Source organism: Dunckerocampus dactyliophorus, chromosome 8 (genome assembly GCF_027744805.1).
Source record: "Dunckerocampus dactyliophorus isolate RoL2022-P2 chromosome 8, RoL_Ddac_1.1, whole genome shotgun sequence".
Taxonomy (NCBI): Eukaryota; Metazoa; Chordata; class Actinopteri; order Syngnathiformes; family Syngnathidae; genus Dunckerocampus; species Dunckerocampus dactyliophorus.
The window spans coordinates 8,345,061-8,368,097 of NC_072826.1; the positions used below are offsets into that span (position 1 = coordinate 8,345,061).

The 23,037-nt window shown below is 39.6% G+C and overlaps 2 protein-coding genes across 4 annotated transcripts; both read right to left on the reverse strand.

Annotated features, from left to right (window-relative positions):
- Positions 1–781: 781 nt before the first annotated feature.
- On the reverse strand, positions 782–11,652 carry myorg (myogenesis regulating glycosidase (putative)). Of its 2 annotated transcripts, XM_054785729.1 has the most exons (4): positions 11,505–11,567; positions 10,432–10,478; positions 6,169–6,519; positions 782–5,112 (listed from the first exon to the last, which is right to left on the reverse strand). In XM_054785729.1, the coding sequence occupies exons 3-4, from the start codon at positions 6,429–6,431 to the stop codon at positions 3,321–3,323; spliced, it is 2,055 nt and encodes a 684-aa protein (XP_054641704.1). In that variant the 5' UTR covers positions 6,432–6,519; positions 10,432–10,478; positions 11,505–11,567; the 3' UTR covers positions 782–3,320. The 2 variants fall into 2 exon arrangements, with proteins under 2 accessions (XP_054641704.1, XP_054641703.1); XM_054785728.1 differs by lacking the exon at positions 10,432–10,478 and having other exon boundaries at positions 11,505–11,652.
- A 1,599-nt stretch (positions 11,653–13,251) lies between these two features.
- On the reverse strand, positions 13,252–23,008 carry zgc:109965 (Nicalin-1-like). 2 transcript variants are annotated; one of them, XM_054784738.1, is made up of 16 exons: positions 22,920–23,008; positions 22,509–22,692; positions 20,407–20,597; positions 20,172–20,316; positions 19,907–20,004; positions 19,733–19,810; positions 17,227–17,330; positions 17,051–17,139; positions 16,831–16,970; positions 15,682–15,860; positions 15,479–15,566; positions 14,430–14,468; positions 14,046–14,218; positions 13,926–13,979; positions 13,775–13,853; positions 13,252–13,435 (listed from the first exon to the last, which is right to left on the reverse strand). In XM_054784738.1, the coding sequence occupies exons 2-16, from the start codon at positions 22,651–22,653 to the stop codon at positions 13,373–13,375; spliced, it is 1,665 nt and encodes a 554-aa protein (XP_054640713.1). In that variant the 5' UTR covers positions 22,654–22,692; positions 22,920–23,008; the 3' UTR covers positions 13,252–13,372. The 2 variants fall into 2 exon arrangements, with proteins under 2 accessions (XP_054640713.1, XP_054640714.1); XM_054784739.1 differs by lacking the exons at positions 22,509–22,692; positions 22,920–23,008 and adding an exon at positions 21,256–21,394.
- Positions 23,009–23,037: the final 29 nt, after the last annotated feature.

The window sequence follows — 23,037 nt, forward strand, 5'->3', positions numbered from 1 at the left end:
GGTGGGATCACAGGTGGGGAAAAACAGGGGGCGAAGTGCTCTGCCAAGTTTTGTGCGCTCATGCATTACTTGTGTGGTGTTACTGCAATGTGTGTATGTCCTCGTATAACATCTGGACCTTCATCCACAGGCATGTCAAGAGAATTCATCAATGAAGCTACACTGCACCCTCCTGGATGTTTGCAGTGCCACACGATCAGAAGAAAACTGACATTTGGATTTCAATATGTGAGACATTTTGACACATCGCCTGAAGTATTGCAATCTGGTAAAAAAATAAATAAATAAATACATGTAAGATAGAAATTGAGGCTGGCTGAACTGGGAGTTGTTTGTTATGATTCCGTTTCTTTCCATCTGGTAAGTTCCTGCAATAGCTCCACGCAGCATAAATTATCTCTCCAGTCTGAGCAACAAACAATAAGATTGCAGAAAGCAAACCAACAAATATTATTGATCCCTACCGCACACAAGACAGCTAATCAATGAATGTATATCCTCCCCCCACAGACGGCACAACAAGATCAATTCTGAAGAAAGATGAGGCATCAGCAAGTCAAGTGAAGTAGTTCAGAAGCATATCGGGCATGCTGTGTAATGGGACACATTTAAAAAAACAAATGAAAGATTGTGGTAGGTAGCAGTGATAAATGTAACAAGCAGCTGGTGGCTTGTGTTTGAACTCAAAATAGCAATTTCTGTAATTGTTTAATCTCAGTATCTGGTCACACGCTTTTACTTTCTGGCCCCACACAGATGATTTATTGATCTGAACGGTCTCCAAAGAACCTGCATAATTGTTTCATCACATCGCCATTATCGCCCCATCATGAGCTGGGTGTCAAAAAGTTTGAAAAGTCCCACAAGGGTGAATCTTTCAATACTATATTGAAAAGAACATTCTTCTTCATACATTGCAGACCTACACAGGCTGCAGTTTTTTATTGCTTCATTTATTGCATGGCCTTCTGGCTGACCTAAATTTCATCCTTTTCATTTTCCCTTTTTTTGTACTTTACCTTTACAAATGATAACCGTAGCCTTTATGCCCTGAATAGGTGCATTTAATGAAAACAAACTATGTGCAAAATAATTTCTGAGTCAGCAAGAAACATTTTTCTTTAATGACGTTAAAAAAGAATGACACGTTGTCAATTGTCAGTTTGCCAAAAAAAAAAAAATCAGCTTATCACACGGTCAAAAGAGCAAGACGCAAGGCAACATTCAGTATGAGATTCTTCTCATCATAAGGCAAGAGTGTCTGTGGCAGAAATAGCTGCTGGGTGAGAACTACTATATATAGGCAGTGGTGTTAGCATGAAACTATGTCAAAGGCACACACAGATCCCACAGAGGTTAATGTGTAAGCCACATGTCAAAGTCCACCGTCAGAATAAGTACAAGGCAGGCAAAAAAAAACCTCTCATATAACAAAATACTACCATTTGTGGAGGTAGACTGAGCCTTGCTTCACAGAATTAAAACGCGTTAAAATTACACTTGAACGTCTTTACATGCAGCACACCATAATAAATATGCATAACTTCCATAAAATATTTTCATGCTTTCATAAAATACTTTCATAAAATTAGCAGATGGGCTATACATTTTAGACATTGTGCAGTTTAGGAATAACACAATAAGCAATGGAAAAACAAACAATTAAAGCCCGCAAAACATTCCCATTAATAAAAATACCGGAATAAAAAATTATTTATTTTTTACTTTTTAAGTAGAGCTAAATTTGTTGAATTAAAAAAACATGTTATATATCCCGATCACACACATAATAAAACACCAATAAATACAAATGGGATCCACACAAAACCAAACAAACCATCATCTATTACATTATGATACTATACAGTGGAACCTCGGTTAGCGCCTGTTCCGGTTAGCGTGTTTTTTAGTGAACGTCGAAAATTGACTCCAAAATGTTGTCTCCATTTGCATACATTTTCCGATTGGCGTGTGTCTTGCTGTGTTAGTAATACATTGCGTGAGTTCAACTGTGGTCTTAATGTATTTTTTAATCACAAAAACATCCTTGTTAGCATCCTCAGCTTGCTAATAAGTCAGTCATCAGCAGCTGACTCTCAAAAGTGTTCACACAAAACACGTTTTTGTTGTTTTACATGCATAACACAATTCCAAATGCATATAAATGACAAATGAAAGGGATAAATGAACATTTACTGTAATGTTACTTTTACCTCAATTGAAGACTGTTCCCAAAGACACAATGTGTTAGTGAGATCAACACCTTCCTCTTCAAAACCACAATCCTGTTTTGTCATGAGTTATTTCTTAAATTCAATAATGTTTCTCACCTTCCTTATCACTTGCTACATTCTTTGGTTCCATTTTGGTTTACTGAGGTGTGTAACACTATTGAATTCAAGAAATACTGTAACCCGTGGCAAAACAGGGAAGTGGTGTTGAAGAGGAAGGTGTTTATCTCGCTAACACATTGCTAACACAGTGTGTCTTTGGGAACAGTCAGATCAAGACTCATTTCTTCAATGAAGGTAAAAATAACCTTTTATGTTGATTTATCCCTTTCGTACATCATTTATATCAAGATTGTTTTCTGCATGCTAAACTACAATTTAATACTATAAAAATGTGTTTTGTGTTAATATTTTTGGCTTTTTGGAACGGATTAATGGGATTTACATTATTTATAACGGGAAAAATTGATTCAGTTAGCGTCCGTTTTGCTTAGTTGGACCTACAGGTACAAATTAATGATGCTAACCAAGGTTCGACTGTAGTTCACATTTAAAAAAAATTCTAAAACATGCATCAGATTTTGGACAAAGTTGCTATGAGACATACATCAGAGGTTATTAACCTGTGTTTGGAGTCAGAAAGGCACATTTAATTGTTAGGAGTAACCAAAACTGGACGAAGAGGTTATCTGAGGAAGAGTTTAAAATGATGACTAAAATGATGCACCTGATGAAACTTCGTCAAAACTTTCTGAACATAGTCGACAATTACTTTTCACATACAGGATAGAAAACGAGGTCTTTCTGTCATCCTTCAATGCATCGTTGCAGCATTATGCCTTATTTGATTCACAGTAAGTGTGTTCCCTTTGAACAGATAATTGCATATGCGCTGACTTACACGTAAAACTACCTTGCTATCTCATAGTGCAAGATATACATGAATTAATTCAATTTAGGATTAATGAGTGAGATCGAGAGCCTTTCTGAAAAACAATTTAACACTTGAGGTGAGAGCTGTTTTGCCACGAGCCTGAAGACTTCCTTTGCCAAAAAAAAAGCTCAGAATTTACAAAGCAAGCTTTCCTTCTACACCCAAACAAAGTAAGCAATTTCATCCAGGTCTACAGGATAGTCTGTGAGGTGCAATGGCTCTTTGATATCAAACCTCTCCCCTTTATAGCTCTTCCAGCGACCAGCAGGGAGGTAAATATCACGCTCTTGCTTCCCAGGTTCTAAAACAGGGGCTACCATAAGATCATCTCCAATCAGGAACTGGGAGTCAATTTTATATGCTGTCTCGTCACCTGTGGCAATCCACCACAAAGGTCGTATGATCGGGTCTCCGGTGTCCAGCACCTCACCAGCCAGCTCCAGAACCCGTGGCGCAACAATACTCTGATGGAGAGCTGTATATTTGCGAGCAATTTCAACCACCTCATTGTCATATTCCCACGGTGGGATAGAAAACTGCATGGAGGGCATGAAAGCGGACAACTCCAGCCAGCGAATGTAGAGTTCTCGGTCAGGTAATGCCCGATTTCCATCTGTGCGGTTCAGATAAGCATTCCCTCCGATCATGTCTGGTAGAATGAACTGATAACCCAGGATGCTGATGGTGAGCACTGTGGGAATAAGAGATTTGAGCCCCAACTCATAGCCCCACACAGAGTCCCTGTCAATCGGTCTGAAGAAGCAGGATATGTTCTGAGATTGGTAGCCACTACGCAGCTCTGCTCTGTCATTATATGGAATAGCCATCTCCGTGTAGCGTCTCGTGAAAAAACTTGGATCGCGGATGGGAGTTCTGGTGCTGAATTTCCACGGTAAGTAGTTGGTCTCACCAGCGTCAAATTTGAAAGAGGACACTCCATATTTGAAGCGGAGGGACCGAAGCTGAAAGGCAAACCAATCACGAGCTTCTGGGTTTGTGAAGTCCACAATTCCGCCTATGCCGTTCCACCAGCGGACCAACGCCGGCAGATGGCCTGTAGGCTCTCGAACAAACAGGCCCCTCTCCACACAAGTATGGAAGTTCTCAGAGTCGTAGTTGACAAAAGGGTGAATCCAGAGGGACACAAGAAATCCATCTGATTTGAGCTTTTGAAACATGGAGGAGGCATTGGGGAACTTGATTGGGTCAAACTCGAATTCTCCATAGCGGGGGGTGTAACGGTCATCCAGCTCCAAGTGGCTACAGTTAAAATTATGCTTACGTATGTTGGCAGCGTATGTCAAAAGCTTTTCTTGATCAATGTCAGTTCTATGAAGTGCCCATGTGGACCAAATAGGATGCTGAAACATGGCTTTGGCAGGAACTTTATTTGGTTTGTTGAAGTACCTACGGACCATGTACTTGTGTATGGATGTCACATCAGAGCCGACGCATACTCTGTAGCTAAGTTCAGCGCAAGGAGCCTCCCATGGGTTTGGCTTGAAGGGACTGTCATTGTAACGAGCTTGGAAGTACATGGTCTTCTCTGTGTCATTCCAGCCCAGGTGGAACGGCACGGAATTATTAATCTTAATGGCCGTGGCATTGGAGGAAAGCCAATAGCTTTCCAAGATTCCTCCAAACTCATTGCGGTTTGAGTAGATGTCACTTGTAACAAAAGGTTTGGGAGACTGTTGTCCTGAGATAGAAATAGGCCAGTGTTGAATAGCTGACACTGCACCACCATACCAATGGGCAAACTTGTATGTCATGGCGTGCTCGACGGAAATGTCAGGAACCAGTTCCTCCCAGCGCACACGATAGCACTGCACCGTGTCTTTGGGCCGCACGGTCTCAATGAAGAAGTTGAGGCTTCTGTCAGTGGTGCGTCCACAGCTAAGAAGCTCTCCTTCTTTAGTGCAGGAGTCCAAATCCAACGTCCCTGACCTGCAAATATTTAACCATATATAAAGTTATACAGAGCAGTGTGTTTGCAACTCTCTTACTCGTAGTAATAACTATAATTGTGATTCCCTTAGAACTCGGCAAACAAATAAAATAATTACAAGAACAGAAATGCTGGTTAAAATAGTGTACTACTACAGATACCGTGCAAACATGTCCCCTATGGATTGTGAACAGAATAGGATGACCAAAAGAGTAGGCAGCCAGTTTGGTTAAGCATTAGGGTCGAACTAGTCCCTGATGAGTCAATCGACTAATTATTATTTTAGTATTAGGAGGGGATAAACACCATCTGAAGGCAAATAATGCAGCCTGGGAGGGTTGGGTTTGGATGTAACTCAATTTCCCATTGTTCTTTAGACCACAGACTAGTTGACACTGAATCAACAGTGCCTCTGTTGACAGTGCCTATACACTGTATAGAAAAAGAATCATAAAAAAATAAAGCAGCAAAATTCGTATCAGTGCCGAATCTTTTAGCCCACAACAGTACTGCTTGGTGGACACATGGCTTTAGCTTTAGAGTCTGAACGTGTTGGGTGATGGCGCTGCTAAAAAAAAAAAAACCAAAAAAACAATACTATTAAAAACGTAGAGCATGTCATGCCGAGTTCTGTTCATATGTTCAACAATCCATACCATAATGTGTACATATTTATTTGTTGAATGGGGATCGCTTTTTATCTTATCTTTTTGTTGGAAATGACACAAGAAAGTAACTTAAGATGATGAGATCGTACTAAAAGTCTGACAAAAATAATTAATATCTGATTTTCTAAATGTATATTTGAGTAGAATGATACTAAAATTATACTAAAAGTTAGATCAGGGATATGAATAACCAATCGATATGAATAACCAATCACTATGTAAAGAAAAACAAAAACAACACCTCTTTTGCCACTTTCTCGTGTCATTTCAAGCCAGATGACACCCATTCAACACATAAAACCACTTAAGGTAAAATTTGGCTAGGATTTGATTAAGTCTGGCCTCTGCTTAACTGCATGAATCTAAAGATAAGCAAAAGCTACTCACCTGAAATCCATTCTAAAAACAATAGCCCCTCCCTGGTTGCGAATAATGTAGCCATCTTTATTTAGATCTAGCAGCTGAGTCTTCAGCAACTCGGCTTTTCGGAGTGAGGCAATGTAATAAGACCACGCAGTCACTGCCGCTATCACCAGTACCAGGCCGAGAACTCCTGCTCCAACTATGGGTCGGGTGTCCTTGCTGTGCTTTTGCTTGGGGATAACATCTGTAATTGTGCCTCCCGCTCCCCCTGGTACAACCTGGTACATGACTTGTGCTGCTCACCCACCAAATCCTTGGGTTGACACTCAACAGATCATTGAATTGTTCTCAGGGGAATCCTTGGTTGCTCTTCGTCTGTCATAAAGGAGAGATTTTCTGTGATTACATAATGTGACACTGATGTTTTTAATGACAGCATAGTAGGGGTGTAACGGTACAGACTATTCGATACAGTACAGAGGCAGACCGATTTCCCACATGCTACAGTACATGTTAAGTGTACAAATACAGTGAAGCCCATCCGTTAGCTACCGGGATTCATGACTAGTGCCAAGGAGAAGCCAAAGATTCAAAACTCTTTTCCTTCTCCTCTTTGGTAACACCCCGCAATCCCAGAGGAATACGCAAACAGACAAGACAAAACCAGTGTTCTGGCATTTTTCAGAAGAGATCGAGAACGAGGCTGCAAGCTGAGTAGTCATGCTGCACTGCAAGCAATAAGGAACTTCATTGTCCTAAAAAACAAAATAATTGTTGCACTCCTCTGCATTACTTTGTAAAAAGAAACATTTAAATTTTCAGATCTATTTTTTTATTTAATTTATTCAATTTTATTATTTATTGGAGATTTACCTGCTAGCAGGTTGTTTCGTTTTAGAAATCACTAAAGCCATTTACACAAAAGCTATTTAGTTATATTTTGCATTTTGTTCCCTTATTGTGCCATAAATGAGCCCAACCATGACCTTAAAACAGAGGTACCATGATTATGGCGTACCGTTACACCCCTACGATATAGGAATACAATGACATATCACCTTCATGCAATTGGTTGGTAAATACGTTCATTTTTGTATGCAGCTTCTCCAACTATTTAGTACGTTTGTCCGCTCAAGGCCTGTAAACTTTATGTAAACTTTAAAAGCGTGTTTTAGACTTAAACAACAAATCTACTGCCAATTATCCACCAGAGGATGAGATGCAGTTTCCCTGCTGCATTTTAAACACACAACTTCAACCAAAGTCATTTGTATGGGAGGAAGTAAAGGCTGAAAGGGGGGATTTTGGCCTTAGAGCTGTGCCAATCCAAGGAGGCAGAGGAAAGCATACTAAACTTTCTGCTTCACCAAGCAAAACAAAGCCAAGCTGGAAGTAAACTGACTCCTTCTGGCTAGTTTTAAAACCTGTGAGCAAAACTACAACAATGACTGCATGTTTCACGTCCAAACATTGATGTTAGTAACTGTGGATTACAATGCGCATCAGATAAAAGGTAAGCCAGTCCTCTCACTAATTCCCCTTACTATTAATTACCAATCAAATTGACTGATTCTGTGTTCAACCACCCTCAGTATGGATTTTTCCCCAGCAACACAAGATAAGATAAAGCCATCATTAATTAACCCAGCACCGAAAGCTGGTTCCTCTCCAGCTGCAGTGCCCAGGCAGGAAGCAAGACAAACAGATTTACTGCATCTGAGTCCTATTCTAAAAGGGAGGCTGGAGGGGCTGTTCAGTCAACACACAACACAACACCCAACTCACAAGACGAGACGAAGCACGAGATTGGCTCCATGACGAGATGAGATCTTAACATTACTTTTAAGAAACGTACAATGAAAAAATATGACTGGACAAAGAGACTTTTTATTTAACCGAGCGACAAAACAATGCAGGTGCATTTATTGTCCCACAAATTGACGCTCAAATATATTAATGTCAACACTTTTTCAGACCAAACAAACCACTGTTATGATAATATACTCTATAATAATAATAATAATAAATAATATGACAGCTCGCTGGTTTCTCTTATCTACTTGTTTTGTCTATTTATGTCAGGGATGTCCAGCTGTCCTTTGATATTTATCATTTAAAAAAAACAATTTATAAAAAATATATATATATACATACATTATACATTTCAAGATTTGTCTTGCCTGGCATGTTTTGCTAGGAAGGCGAGGTGCAGCAAGGCAAGCGAGGATCGTGTCCAAACTCTACTTTCGTGGCTCTGTTGGTCAGGGGCTGAGGTACATTGTGGAGTTTTTTGGGGGGGGGGGGCTTTACAGCTTTTAGACATGCAATGTGTTGCGTTATGGAGATAGAGCTCACTCCACGCTGGAATGGCTTGCTGCAACAGAGCTGACAATCTGAAGGCCTACGCAAGAAGAAGAAGAAGCTCACTCCAGCTCGCCTGCTCGGTGGATGCGTCACCTTTGTTGATGACTTGTATTTAATTACCGAATACATGCATGGCGCAAGAAACACTTATATGTGCACCCTTCATGGCGACCATGTCACGAAATTGTTATCACAGATCTCTTCTATGTATCCTCAGCACCGAAAGTTAGTGCTGAGTTAAATGCAATGAGTGTCAACAGAATCGCTCGATGATTAAGAGTGCAGACAAGTTTAAGTAAAGTTAATAAAATGTAGAATTACATTACAGTGAAGACTGTGGATGTTGCGGATGTCCTTCTCAGACACTGAAACACAATGAAACCTTGGCTAGCGTCATTAATCCATTCCAGAAGGTTTGACTCTAACCGAAAAGTACTCTAACCGAATCAAATTTTCCCGTACAAAATAATGTAAATCCAATTAATCCGTTCCAGAAAGCCAAAAATCTTAACACAAAACGCGTTTTTGTAGTTTTGGAATTATACATGAATTAACATTACGGTTACTTTTACTTAATTATAATTGTGATAATTGTGCTATATTTTTTGGACCATTTTTTCATTAATTGTCATGAGGTGTACTTCACATTTGAACCACTAGATGGTACTCAAGTATAATGTACGGTGTACCTCTGTGATTCAAGATTCAAGATTCAAGAGTTTTATTGTCAGACATTAGCTTGACACACAAGTTGCCTGTTTGCACGTTTTTGCAATGTAGCCAGCGACAATGTCTGTGAGAGCTCACCATTTTGCACTGTTTTGCTTATATTTGCCGACCAAACGCCTCAGTAAATAGTGACTGTCTGGACGAAGGCTCCGCTGCCCGAGGCACCTACATCGGTAGTTTTTTTTTTCCAGTTGAGAAAACTGTCCGTGACGGTCGTCGGTGTTCATGTGCTCACCGTGTTCATTCTGTTTAAAACCAAAATGTTCCCACATTGTGGCTATCGGCTGTGGCATTCGCCTCAAAACCCATCGCTTGGGCGCCTTCTTCATGTTAGCGTATGTTGCCTCACAAAGCTCACTGCTAAATCCTCTGTATCCACTCACTAGTAGCCCCGCCTCCACAAAGAGACTGAATGAGATGAGGGCCCACTCTCTCTGTTCATTACACTATAAAACCAATGCGCGCAGACAGATGCAGAGTGAACCCTCTTGTCGTCCAGCCTGTGTGGCACAGAGAGACGAGCAGATGAAACACACGCATGCGTGCACATGTCAATTTATCGAGGGCATCACAATTATTGACCTGTTTTTTTTTTTTTTCATCTTTTTTATCAGTTATCGTGACGGGCCTAGATTTGTCCTAGTATTTTCATTCAAATTTGAAAACAAAAAAAACAATCTGGGATGCACTCAGGCATTATGTCACGTATGAAAACCGGCTTCTTCCAGAATATTCTGAACATATAATATTCCGAATTCATGCAATAATTTTTTTGTGCATGCAGTCAAACTGAATGAGTAGGTTGGCCGTGAAGTTGGCAGAGCTTCTCTGTGCCTGTCTGATGAAAGATAACCATTTATCCATTTGTTAGAATATGCTGGGTTCATGTTAATGTGTATTTTAAGTAGTGATGGGAATTGCTGCTCTTTTCAAAGAGCCAGTTCTTATGGCTCAGCGTGCTTGTCTTTTTTTCTTCCAACTGCACTGATGGATGTACAGTTCTAATGTGCCTGTGCAGTGTTGTTTGTCGAGCCTGAGCGATATGAAATTTTGATCTTGCATGCTCTTTACTCTGCCTCTCGGTGTAACTGAAATGTGTCCAGTGTGTCTCCCTTCCTCCTGTTTTCTCTGTCTGTGTGTGTGTGTGTGTGTGTGTGTGTGTGTGTGTGCCCGTGCTGTGTCTGTAACACCCACCTGTGCCCCTCCTGCACAAACTCATGTAGCTGAACAATCGCAAGTGGCTTCAACAGAAAAAAAAAAGAAAGAGAAATAAAAAGACAAGAACAATTCGCCTCTAATAGCAGTTTTATTTACGCCCGACATCATTCATTTAAAGGCATTTGAATTTGTGGGGGAAACATTTTGGGAAATTGTCTAATGATCCAGAAATTCCCTACGCAGACCATATTTACTGTCATGTGCTTTCAGTGTGGATTTGATATCCAAATATCTGCCTCTTGGGAGTAAAAAATCGGAATCGTGTCAATTGAAGCATTTAGTGTAAAAGTAAAAACAACATTATTGTTTACCTGCAAAGTGTTGCAGAACATTGCAAATGCATGGTAGGTATGTATGCATAAGTGCCTCACACACAACAAAAAGAAAAAATGTTAGGTGGTGGTTGTGTAAGCGCAAATGGGGTTATCACTTTTGGGCTGCAAATATTGCTTATTCATTGTTCACCAACACACGATTGTTTTGAAAAAAATTAATCATTACTTTGTTGACTCTACAAATAGTTTACAAAAATATCTGTCGCTCCATTAATTAATCTGTCAAATGAATGTCAGCCCCTGAAAGGTAGTTACACAGTTACAAACCAACTGTCTTGCCACTAACGTTCAACGGGGACGCTTGGACTCGTCTTTATCTGTGGCGTAACGTGAGAAAGATTAATATCGACATTCTCAGCTATTGCGAGGGTGACAGTAAACACAAACATGCTGATGGGAGTCATTACCAGCCTGAGAAAAAAAGAGCACGAGCGCGTGCATGCAATCATGTTTACGTCCTCTCGCTAATTAATGTACTTAATGATTTAAAATAATGCGAAGACATGGGCCAAAGCAATATATTCACGGACAACTTCTTCTGAGTCTAGTGACAGTGGTTATGTATGCGTTGTGCGAGGCTAGTATGCCAAAGTTAACGGAGGAAAAACATCCAACAAAAAACTATAACATACAACACAAAAACCGTGCAAGTAGTCTCTTCCAGCGTAGTGTTATGCATTTCAGTCACGCATTGTCAAAAGTTTTTTTTCTTACCGAACGGTGTAGACGTTCCCTTCGAACCAGGCACAAGTCGTTGCCACAACTCTGAGTCGCAAAAAAAAAAAAACCTTCCAAACCTTCCAAGACAGTTGCGTATCCGCCTTGTCTTCGCGCACAGCATCATGGGAGAGGTAGTCCACCACCACACTTGTTTTTGATTCAGCTGCAAAGCAGGCGAAGTATGCTACATTGGCCTTTTAAGTACAACGGAATTAACTAACGAACAAAATCATCTTTAATCTATTTTTTCAGTACTGCATCGACTAATTTTAATTAGCTATTAACTCAATTCTACATTCTGTAGCTATGGTAAAATGGACACATATGAAGCAAAGTGTGGCCTTGCTGGTCTGGCTCTGTACCCTCGTGCCGGTCTGGTGTAATGCTGTGGGAGGCAAGTCGGGGTGCCACGACATGGCTTCCAGTTGTCAGGGGTGCAATTGGGGTGTTGGACGTGTGTCTGCTTTTATTTACTTATTCATTGAATTTTACTCATTTATTTTTTTACTTATTTATTTTTTGTTGTGAGGGCTGGAGGTTCCATCTCTGCCACTTGGGCCTCCTTGGGGCAGGGCGGTGATATCTCTCCTCTGGCCTTGGGCTGGCCGGTCACCTGTCGGTGGCCGGGTGTGGTGGTGGCCCGTGGGGGTTGCCACTCCCTGGTGATTGGGGCTTGTGCTGTCTGTGTGGGGCTGGGCTTGCTGGGTGGTAGGAAACAATCTTTTTACTATTGTGGACTTTATGGTTGTCATAGACAATTGCAGGTGTTGTTTTTGTTGTTGCTGTTGTCTGTGTTGTCTCTGTCTGTCTTATCTTGTCCCCACACTCCGCCTTCTGTTTCCTTTTCTCTTCTTCTCTATCCCCTCCTGCTCCGGTCTGGCCGCTCCATAAATATACATCATCATAAAACATCAAATACACAAAAGTCCAATACACGCAGTGTACCAAATGTACCAAACAATACTATTTACCTTATTGGCTGGACTGGACACGTTAAAAAATATACAATAATAATAATAATAATAATAATATGGGCACGTGTTAAATACAGGACGTGAATTTGGAATAAGTAATTCCTGAGAGGGAAGATGAGGAGGAAATAAGCTCTGCTTCTTCCTACTCCTTTTCAGATGTGTTGTACAGTATTGTGCAGCGTGTGAAAACGTGATGTCCGTTAATGTGACTTTGTTAAGCATGTTCAATAAAAAGTAAACCATTACTTGTTTCAATTGCTATGAGAAATTTGTCTTTTTTGCAAAAATTGGTGTTTTGATAATTATTTAAATAAAAATAATCATATCTGATGTCCCACTTTTATTTTTATATTCTTTGTTATTTTAGTTTATTTTATTTCATTTTTACTTTTAAGTCTTAAAATGTAACTTTAGCTTTTATTGCTAATTTAAACCCTTTAATGGGCGTTGAAAGTCCAGGCACACACAATTAATCACGGACTCACATGAAAACCATTGCAAACTATTTGCTTTGTCTCCAATACTTCACAAAATAGCACGTTTTGACTTACAGTATATTGCATTGGTTTTTGCACGTATTGAAGTAAAATAAAGATGAAGAATATCAAATAAAGTGGCCCTCGCATACTTCTTTTGTTCTGCATGTGGCCCTTGGAGGAACATGGTTGGACAACCCTGTTTTCGCACTTTTTAACACTGCCAGAGAGATTTTAAGGTATTTTTGAAGGTAATAAGAACACTTCTCAGTATGATGCAATGCAGTTCAATATATATATTTATTTTTCTTTATTTTTTTTAAACAATTCTATGACATTGTCAATCAAAACTGAGCATTATACTTGCAAATCTCATGCTCGCGTTTCCCAAAAATGTAACATATGCCATGTCTTATTTAGTGCTGCTCGTGGGTTTCACTGCTGCCTTCAGTTTTTTGTAGACATAGCCAAAGTTCTGCAAGAGAGAAGAGAAAGTAGAGTATGTTCACGAAAACACACCTTACATGCACTCAGCCACAACATTAGGAACACCTGCACAATCTAAGAAATGCAATAGAAGAGCTGTTTTCAAATCTGCCATTACAAACATTCATTCATTCATTTATTTATTTTCTGTGCCGCTTAATCCTCATTAGGGTCGCATGGGTATGCTGGATCCGTTTCATTTTTTTAGGTATTCACAACTTTAGCTGTTAGAAAACAGAACAGTGTTTTAAACAATATTTTACAATGCTTGAGGTTCCATTTTCCATACATTTCCATTTTCATAAGACAATAGGGAATATGAAGATACCTGTATTGCAAAGTAAACGATGCCCAAATATGCAGTGATGCATCCACCCAGGAAGAGATCAAATGCAGCAGGTTTTACCCTGTAAGAAGAAAAAAAAATACAATTAAACATTATAATACCATTTCAACAACAAACGTGAACATATATTTACCTGTACATCACTACTGGCTGGTTCATTTGATCAAAAAATGTAATATCAGGGTCCCTGTGTGGAAATGTAGTTAATGAAATGCTTGTTTCAGCACAGATGAGCAGTTATTGTTACACTAACCTTTTGTCCTGTCTGAACGTGTGCCTGTGGACTTGCTGTAAGTAACGTTTGAATTCCTGTTCCAGTGAGTTGACCAGCAGGATGTGACTGGACTCTTTATCCATCAGCTGAGTGGCCCGAGGGACTGAGGTCAGGAAGGACATGAGACTGGATATCCGACTGTCGTGGAAATCCTGCAGCCGCAAGTTGGATCACGGATGCAAAAATGAAAATGAAACATAACAGCACATTGAATTATGAATCTGTAGAAACATGCATTTATTTTGTCATTGTTACGAGAAAAAAAGCAGATAACCTCCTGTATGTGAACACAGAAGGTATGTAATGCTTGCAAATGAACACTAGAGGTCAGCATTGTGATCACATTCTTAGTAAGGCGCTTACCAACTGGCCTTTGAAGAGCTGCACATCTTTTGGTGAACCCTAAACATAAGACATCAAAAATTGTTATAAAGTTATGAGTCATATAAAACATTTATGTGTATGAACTAAGCATATTTATTATGTTTGCTTTACTGTTGTTTTGAAGGACAGTCTTATATCGTATTAACCCGAATATAAGATGGGTTTTTTTCGTTATGAAAAAGTCTCAAAAAGAGGGATTGTCGTATTTTCAGGGTCTAGAGCAAACTTCTTCCACAGAGGGCCACGTACTGAAAATCAAAGGATGCAGGGGGCCACTTTCATATTTGTATGTATTTTTAAAACAGCTTAAAAAAAACTTTATATATATACATTGTAAAAACAAGGCTTTGTGTTATAATTATTTATTAATATCTACATTTTAGCTTATTTTTACATTCTGAATTTTGCCCCATTTTTGCTGGGGTTTTTTGGCTTAATTTTAGTTCTTCAATGTGCCGCAGGCCAATAAAAAACAAGATGCAGGCCGTGTAGAGGTTTGTGTGTAGGGCAACAGTGCTCTTTAAAAGTATATTTTAGAAGCTTTTTGTGAAATCTGAGCTAGCAGAAATACCAGAATATACAAATAACCACCATATTCAACTTACCCCACGTCATATTTATGCTTACTTTACGCCATACTTACATGTTTTTACTGTGCAGCCTTTGTTCTGATGACATAATTACCAGAGTGAATGCTCAGGGTTTCTTTTGTTGTTTTTTTGTTTTTTTTGCTTTTGGTCCGGACCAGAGTACTAGACCACAAGTGTGGACACTGAGCTTAAAAGGTTGGGCAAGTTAGCGAACGGCAGACAATTTGTGATGCCAATTTTAAGGCCATGGTGATTAATGAAGCAGAGTCTTCAAGTAACTGTCACGCATATGTAAATCATTTTTACTGTACTTTATAAATTATTTGAAAAAAATACCCCCCACCCCCCACAAAAATGGGCCTTGCTTCAAGATCATCTTCTAGTCTGGTCAATATGGTATTTCGTCATGGGACAAATGGCCTACACATTTATCCTCACCTTGTCTGATAGATGGTACATATAACGTGCCAGTGCCTCTGCTATGATGACGCCATTACGCTTAAGTTTCCTGAAGTCCACCTGTGAGCTGTTAGGAGACATTTGAATTGAACTATCTTCCCAGAAAGAACATATTCTTATACCATTGGGGGTAATAATAATAAAAGTGTTTGTGATCAACACAGACAGGCGTGATAACCTACACAGTGTCGAGCAAGGAGCCCCGTCGCTCAGATTTGGGGTCTTCCAGGTGAGACAGAGTGAAGCCAGGTATCCTGCGCAGGCTGTAGCGTTCGTGCTCCCACGCGACTGTGGACTCCACCAGGTTGATCTTCTTGTGGATCAATCCGGTCTTCACTCCTGGGAATCTGGAGGAAACAACCTGGACAAAAGTGAGACATTGTTATTGATTCTCAACATGCGCACTATTGATTATATGTGTTATGTGGGGTTGTTTTAGTACAAAGTATGATAACAAGTTGGTTGGGCATCTTGTCGTACTTGAGACCGGTCTTAAGGCCACTTTCAGGGTGTCTCACACTCAACAGTGCTTCACTTGTGGTTTTAAATATAATAATGGACTCATAACCACTAATTAAATTAGCATATACAGTGCACAATTGGGCATTAAACATGTTTCAGTCCCTGCATCAGCACCAGTGGAGAGCGTACTTTGTCCATATTTCCAGTTATTTTTTTTTACGTACTTAATAATTACTATTGCAGCAACACATCATTAGTAGGGTAAAACTACCCTGTCTCACGACGGTTTAAACCCAGCTCACGTTCCGTCTTAGTGGGTGAGCAATCCGACGCTTGTTGAATTCTCTCATAATGCAAGCAAACACTCTTTAAAATAATTTCTCAGCGATGACTTGAGAACACGTTTTGTTAGTATTATTATTTAGCATTCAGTAAAAGTGCTTAAAAACCAATTATTAGCTCCAGAATATACCTTGTTTGTGTGTGTTCATACCATTAAACTCACATTATACCTGTATTACTTTACCAATGTTCTTGTGCAAGAGTTAACTTGATCTTGGCCTTGACCTGCATTACTCTGATTTAAGTGGTGGTGTCTGTCTAACGTGCCTTTTTACAAAATTCAGTTTCACCATACGACATAAACATGCATAAAATTGTTCATTATTAAACTGAAATTAAATAAATAATCAGTCATCAGTCAGTCATGCTCCCACTAGGCTGATTGAATGTCAAACTATGAAGGCAGTGCAAGAACATGAAGTCAAACACTGCAACTCTGTGGCAAATATAAATTGAAAGAAAGCCAAGCAGTGCCATCTGGTGGAGATTCACCGTTACTAATGGTGCCGTGTCATTATTTACTGTACCTCTTCCAGATGTTGAATGAAGGCGTGCATGGGAGTATCAGATTTAGGTGGACGGGATACGTGCATGTACAGCTCATCACCATTAGCCAGTGTATCCAAACACAACACAAATGCCACATTGTCATGAAGAAGACTTGACTCTGGTGAGAAAAGATTTCAAGTGAGACAAATCTTATAGTGGAGACAACACTCCTTGTATTCAAAACCAACCAGAACTCACCAGCATGGTCCAGGTTCTCTTCAATCCACCTTTTTGTGCCCAGGTAATTGTACTTTCCTCCTCCAGTGAGAGAGAACATTAAATGATACCTACATGAGCAAACATAATGACAGAAAAGTTACCTCACCGTGGACAAATATCCAAATATCTACTGTAGAGTTTTATATGTGACTAACCGGGGTCTGGTACTTGGACTACTGTAAAGCTTATGGAAGAGACGTGCCAGTTCTAGCAAGATGATTACACCACTTCCATTGGAGTCAGCTCCATATGACAGCCACTGAGTAACACAAACATGCAGAATGGATGAAGTAAACGGTTGCCTTCTCCCGAACAAAGTCGTTAATTGAACACGTTGATTACATGTAAGCTGTGTCCAATCCATCCTTCTCAGGAACCAGACTACATGCTCTGGATGCACCCAATGTTGCATTAATCCTTAATAACTCGAACTCGTTCATTTTGTCATCTTATCGAATATATGTTCAGTTTCTTATATTGAGTTTTTAAGCTATATTAGATGTTATTTTTTATCCATAAGGTAAAAAACTCCATCTCATACACGGTACCTAAGAAAAGCTCCATCCATTCATTTTCTATGCCGCTTGTCCGCAATAGGGTTGCGAGGGTATGCTGGAGCCTATCCCCAGCTGACTTTGGGTGAGAGGCGGGGTACACCCTGGACTGGTGGCCAGCCAATCACAGCCTAAGAAAACTTGTGGAACCTAATTTGTTTCCAAAGGTCAGATGAAAACCGATATGTACAAAAACCGAGGCAATTTATGCGATAGGAAATAATGTAAATCCAATTAATGCATTCCAGACATCCAAAAATATTAACGCAAAACACATTTTACTTATAATAATTATAGTCTTACATGCAGAAAAGAATACACAATAAAAAATGACGTATGGATGGAATTTATTGATGATGCAGTCTTCCTGTACATCCTGGCGAGATCAAATTCAATAATGTTTCTCACCTTCTTTATCAGTTACAGCTTACTTTGGCCCCATGGCGGGTTATTTATAACAGTCGCCCAATAAAAAAATGCACAGACAGAGTCAGCAACGCGTAAAGGGCTCTTACTGTATTTGGGCACTTGATTTCATGGAACAATACAGTACAGGGCAAATGCACTAGTGTACGAAAACAGCAAATGTTTTGTCGAAAACTGGGGTGTATGAAAATCGAGGTTTGACTATCCAGTCTTTCGGAGATTTCCTGGTGATGCTACATGATTACATAATAGCATCACTAACATCATTTATTTGAACACAAATGCAAAAGTTCCACAAATATGTCTTTGGGCATATGCTGATTTACAGTACTGTGCAAAATGTCATGATGTGTGTTGTCGCTCTGCCGCCGCCTGTCTGCTCTCTGTTGTAGCACATGCGGTCCTGCAGAGGCGGAGCTATCAGCGCACACCTGCAGCCAATTCCTCATCCACCTTCTTAAACTGGCTGAAGGCAGCTGTTCAGTGCCAGATTGTTCACTCGCACTCACCTGCAACCTGTGCCATCCTGCCTTGTTCTCATTTTGCTTGTAAGCTTTGTGTATTGCCTTTTACCTCTTAGTGCGTATCTTTTCCTGCTTGGTGCTTCCAGCAATGAGCCTGTCCGGTGCGCTACTGCTAATGATAAGTACCTGCTTGGTTCTCAGCAGCGTTTTCACTTACCCATAGTGTGTTTTTCCCTGCAGCTCATTTTTGCTGGCAGTGTCTTTCGTTATCTATTTTTCTGTGGCTCTGCCCTGTATTTTTGTTCCTGGACTGTGTTACCACTTTTTTGTGTTTTTGTGTTGCCTTTTCCTCCTATGAGGACACCTTTTGTATTAAACCTTTTTGTACTCTCCGCCGTCGTGTTCCTCTCTGCATCTTGGGGTCCGATAGCTTTAACACACCAGTGCGTTACACAAAAGTCTTAGGCCACCACTAGTTTTGTTTAATGACACCCCCACTGTATTTCTATTTCTATAATGATTTGTTTTTAACAGAATCCTTTATGTAGAAGTCCTCCACATGCTTATCACTTGATTCAAATAGTCTTGGATATCTGGGAAGGGGAGTCTGCCCTTCATCGTCTCTGTCCCTCACAGGAGGAGATCACCCTTCCCATAACTAACATTTTAGTATGAATAGTCAGACATTTCTCTAGAATCCATTTGTCTCCTTGCGTAAAAGTTTTATTAAATTGTACCTTCCATTATTCTCAAAGAGCTTGTCTTGTCTCTTGTCTATTTTGGCGCTAGCAGTAGATTTTCCTTTGACATGAAGTGAGATAAATATTAATGTTCTACTGCCATTTAGAAATGAAAAGTAAACTTGGCAGTCGAGCATATCACTATTTGGCAAGCAGGATGTCTGTCTTGCTCTTCTTATCTGATGACTTATACAAGTCTTGTGAATTTATGAAACACTCAATGAGAGGACCTTCTGTGGCATCATGTCTCGATATATTTTAGGAGTAAGCAGTGGCGCGCAAAGAATCTTGGGAAATGGGAAGACCATGAAGGATAGCAGCGATGCATACTGCAAACAATGGGACAATAAGGCTGAATGTAAAGGAGCCTTCAAATTGGGGGCAGATTGTCCGTTGCTTTATTATGACGTCTTTGGCCACTGAATTGGAACACAGTTTTATGTTGTTGGTCTGTGTTTTCTTATGCATCGAACTCACCGGTGCTAGTCCGTAGGAATCATAATGGGCGGTGATCACAATGGTGGGTATGTCTTCGCCTGCTCCAGGAAGCACTCCCTAAATACATAATTTCAGTTTATACATACTGCATACAATATAGCGCAGTTGTGAATAATTGGAAAAAGGTATTTTCTCAGCTGCATCGTGACTTACTTCCAGTGTGACCAGAGTGCTGTCTGTGATGGCCTTGATGGGAGCATTGTTGCTCACTAAAATTTGAAAGGCTGTCGCCGTCACCATACTTCGAAGGACTGTCACAGATCAAAACATACTGCAGCAGTTAAAAAGCTACATACATCGCAGTGAGGATGGTGCGTGTTTCTATTGTACAATTATTTTCCCGTATCTACTTGTCTCTTCTTGGTAACAAACTACGACTCCATACTGTGTTCTTATTAAAAACATTGTCAGCTGTCACCTCGAATGAATATAGACAAGGTCCGTGTGGATGCAGCCCGCTTGACCTCTTCATACATATAGAGGAGCTGCTCATCCTCAGGGGCCACATAGACTGGCATGAGGGTCTCCTTCATCAAGGCTTCACTCTCACTTACCATGAAGGACTGACAGACACAAAACGATTATATTGATTTAAAAAATCTATAGAAAATGTTGAGTTGATTGGAAAGAAATGCATGATGTAAAAATGTTACCCGGATTGCTTCGTGTGGTACACTTGAGATGTTCTGTGGCAGCAGGATGAGAATGGCAGCAGCGTTTTGCCTCTGAGCTTCATTGTAGGTTTTTGTGGTGAAGTCTGGTACCCTCATGATGACACAGCGGCGGGTCAGCACCGGCTCATCAGCAGAGCGGGCCTCTGCTACCACGATGGCGCCACGGCAACCTAAACATCCAGCAAAATGACCATGAATATATTCATTCTAATATGATAATTCAGTGTAATTTTGTTGTAATTCTATCATTTTTATATTATTACCAATAATACGTCTGTGTAGGCTCTCAGTCGTACAGGAGTTGTCCAACGAGGGAAAGGCTTCTTGAGACGTCATCTGTACTTCTGTGAAGAAGGTGTTGGACGTTTCGCTCCTCATCCGAAGAGCTTGGGTTCGCTGACGAAGCTCTTCGGATGAGGAGCAAAACGTCCGACACCTTCTTCACAGAAGTACAGATGACTTCTCAAGAAGCCTTTCCCTCATAACCAATAATACTAAAATGTCATAAAACAACAAAACATATGTAATTAAAAATAATTTGCATACCTAAAAAAGTAATATATATATGTGATTATGATTATTTTTATTACTATTATTATTATTATTATATAGGTTAAATGCTCTTGCTGTGCTCTTGCTTTTATACGTATACTTATATTCATACAAATTATAATTATAATAATAATTATAATTATATTCATAATAATAATTCTTAAATATTTGAAATGTTATATTTTTACTAGGGCTGTCAAAAATAACGTTGAAGGCGGTAACTAATTTATTTCATTAATTACGTTAAATATTTTTGTGTAATTACCGCATGCGCACCAGAGCAAGCATGCCTCTGTTATGACAGCAGACTGAATCACATTGGAGCGTCCCCACACAGTCACACAGAGTCACACAGAGTCTTTGAAACTTCATTATGACCTGGAAACATCAACAGCAGTACAATTTCAACACCATAAACTGTATGAATCTCCAACTCACACACGTCTCTACGTATAGTCCGTTCATCCTGGGAACGACACTTCCTCATGCTCGTCACAAGGAGCGAGATGCATTCAGGGACACTCCGAACACCACAAAAACAGCTTTCTAATGTGTGCGTGTGTGTGTGCGGGTGTGCGTGTGTGTGTGTAAATTAACAGGAAAATAAAGAAAAACATGGAAGTGGATATTCTTATCGCTCACTTCGTAACTCTTAATTCGGGTGTACAATTTGCTCCAATTAAGTATGCTGGAAAATACACTGAAAAAGTGGACTTACTTGAAATTACGGGATGTCTTTGAACACAAGCCCTCATTGCTTTTAAGAACACGGTTTAAAGTGCGATTCAAATGTTCTGCTGCTGTTAAAGAGACTAGTGTTAGACAAATAGATATTTAGACATGTGTGGCATCTTTTAGCTTGACTGACATATTCAGTTCATGTTTAGCTATTAATACATACAGATATATATATATAACCCTGTCTTGTCATTTTTCTTTCTGTTTATTAAATACAGTAAAAATTGTCATATTTCAGATATAGTTGCTAATGGTGATTAATCATGATTAATTAATTTAAAAACTACGGTTAATCTGATTACAATTTGTAATCATTTGACAGCCCTAATTTTTATATAAAAAGTATAAAACATAAAGGGATGGGGAGAATAGTAAAAATAATAACAAATAAAAAAATATATTTAAAAAAATACAAATTAAATAAAACAAGTTTTCACCCTGAATAAACCATTTAGAAAAAATTGGCTGGGGGACATAAAATATTAAAACTTGCACTGATTCCGTGCAGTTTCACATCATCGCAACTTACAACTATAATAATGAACATTTTGTTGTAGCATTGAACCTTATTATCCAAGTAGAGGCAGATTTCTTTGGATCCTTAAGTGTACCTAATGTTGTGGCCAGTGAGTGCACATATACTGTAGGACGCGCAGTGATTTCATAAAACCATACAAACGGACCAGCCACAAAGCGTATATATTATGTATTGTTTGTGAATAGTGATTGTTCATGAGTTGATTCAAATAATTTGTATTACTGTGCAAAGTACAGTAAGGCCGTCAACTTACCATGCTTCTGTTTTACCAGGTTGTACTGTTGCATCCTGTGGGCAGTGAACTCATAGGAGGATGCAGCAGGGAGAGTGGAGCCATGCAGAGTGTGGACACAGAGCAGCAGCACTATGACGACAACCTTCAAATCCTGCAAAAGCATGACGCCACGTGTTGCTTGGTGTTTGTTGTGGAGTCTTGACTATGAAAAAAAAGCAGACAGTAGGCTTGAAACAAGGCCAGGATACACTGCACAAAAACAATGTGCACAAAAACTAGGTTTTCATGACTTCCATCAGGTTTACATATCCAAAATGAGCATTATAAAATATCTTTACCACATACTGTACGTTATATATAGTAGCAGTTTGCCCTCCGTTAATGATGCAACATAACACTACAGTATAAACATAGCAAGATTTCTCTCACCTCATAAAATTTTAAGGTCTCCCTCGACTCCCAGCGTTCTCTTCCCAAGTACACACTATCTTGTCACTCAAGGCTTCTAGGTAAGCCATCATTCACCATCTGCTCCCAAGGGATCAGC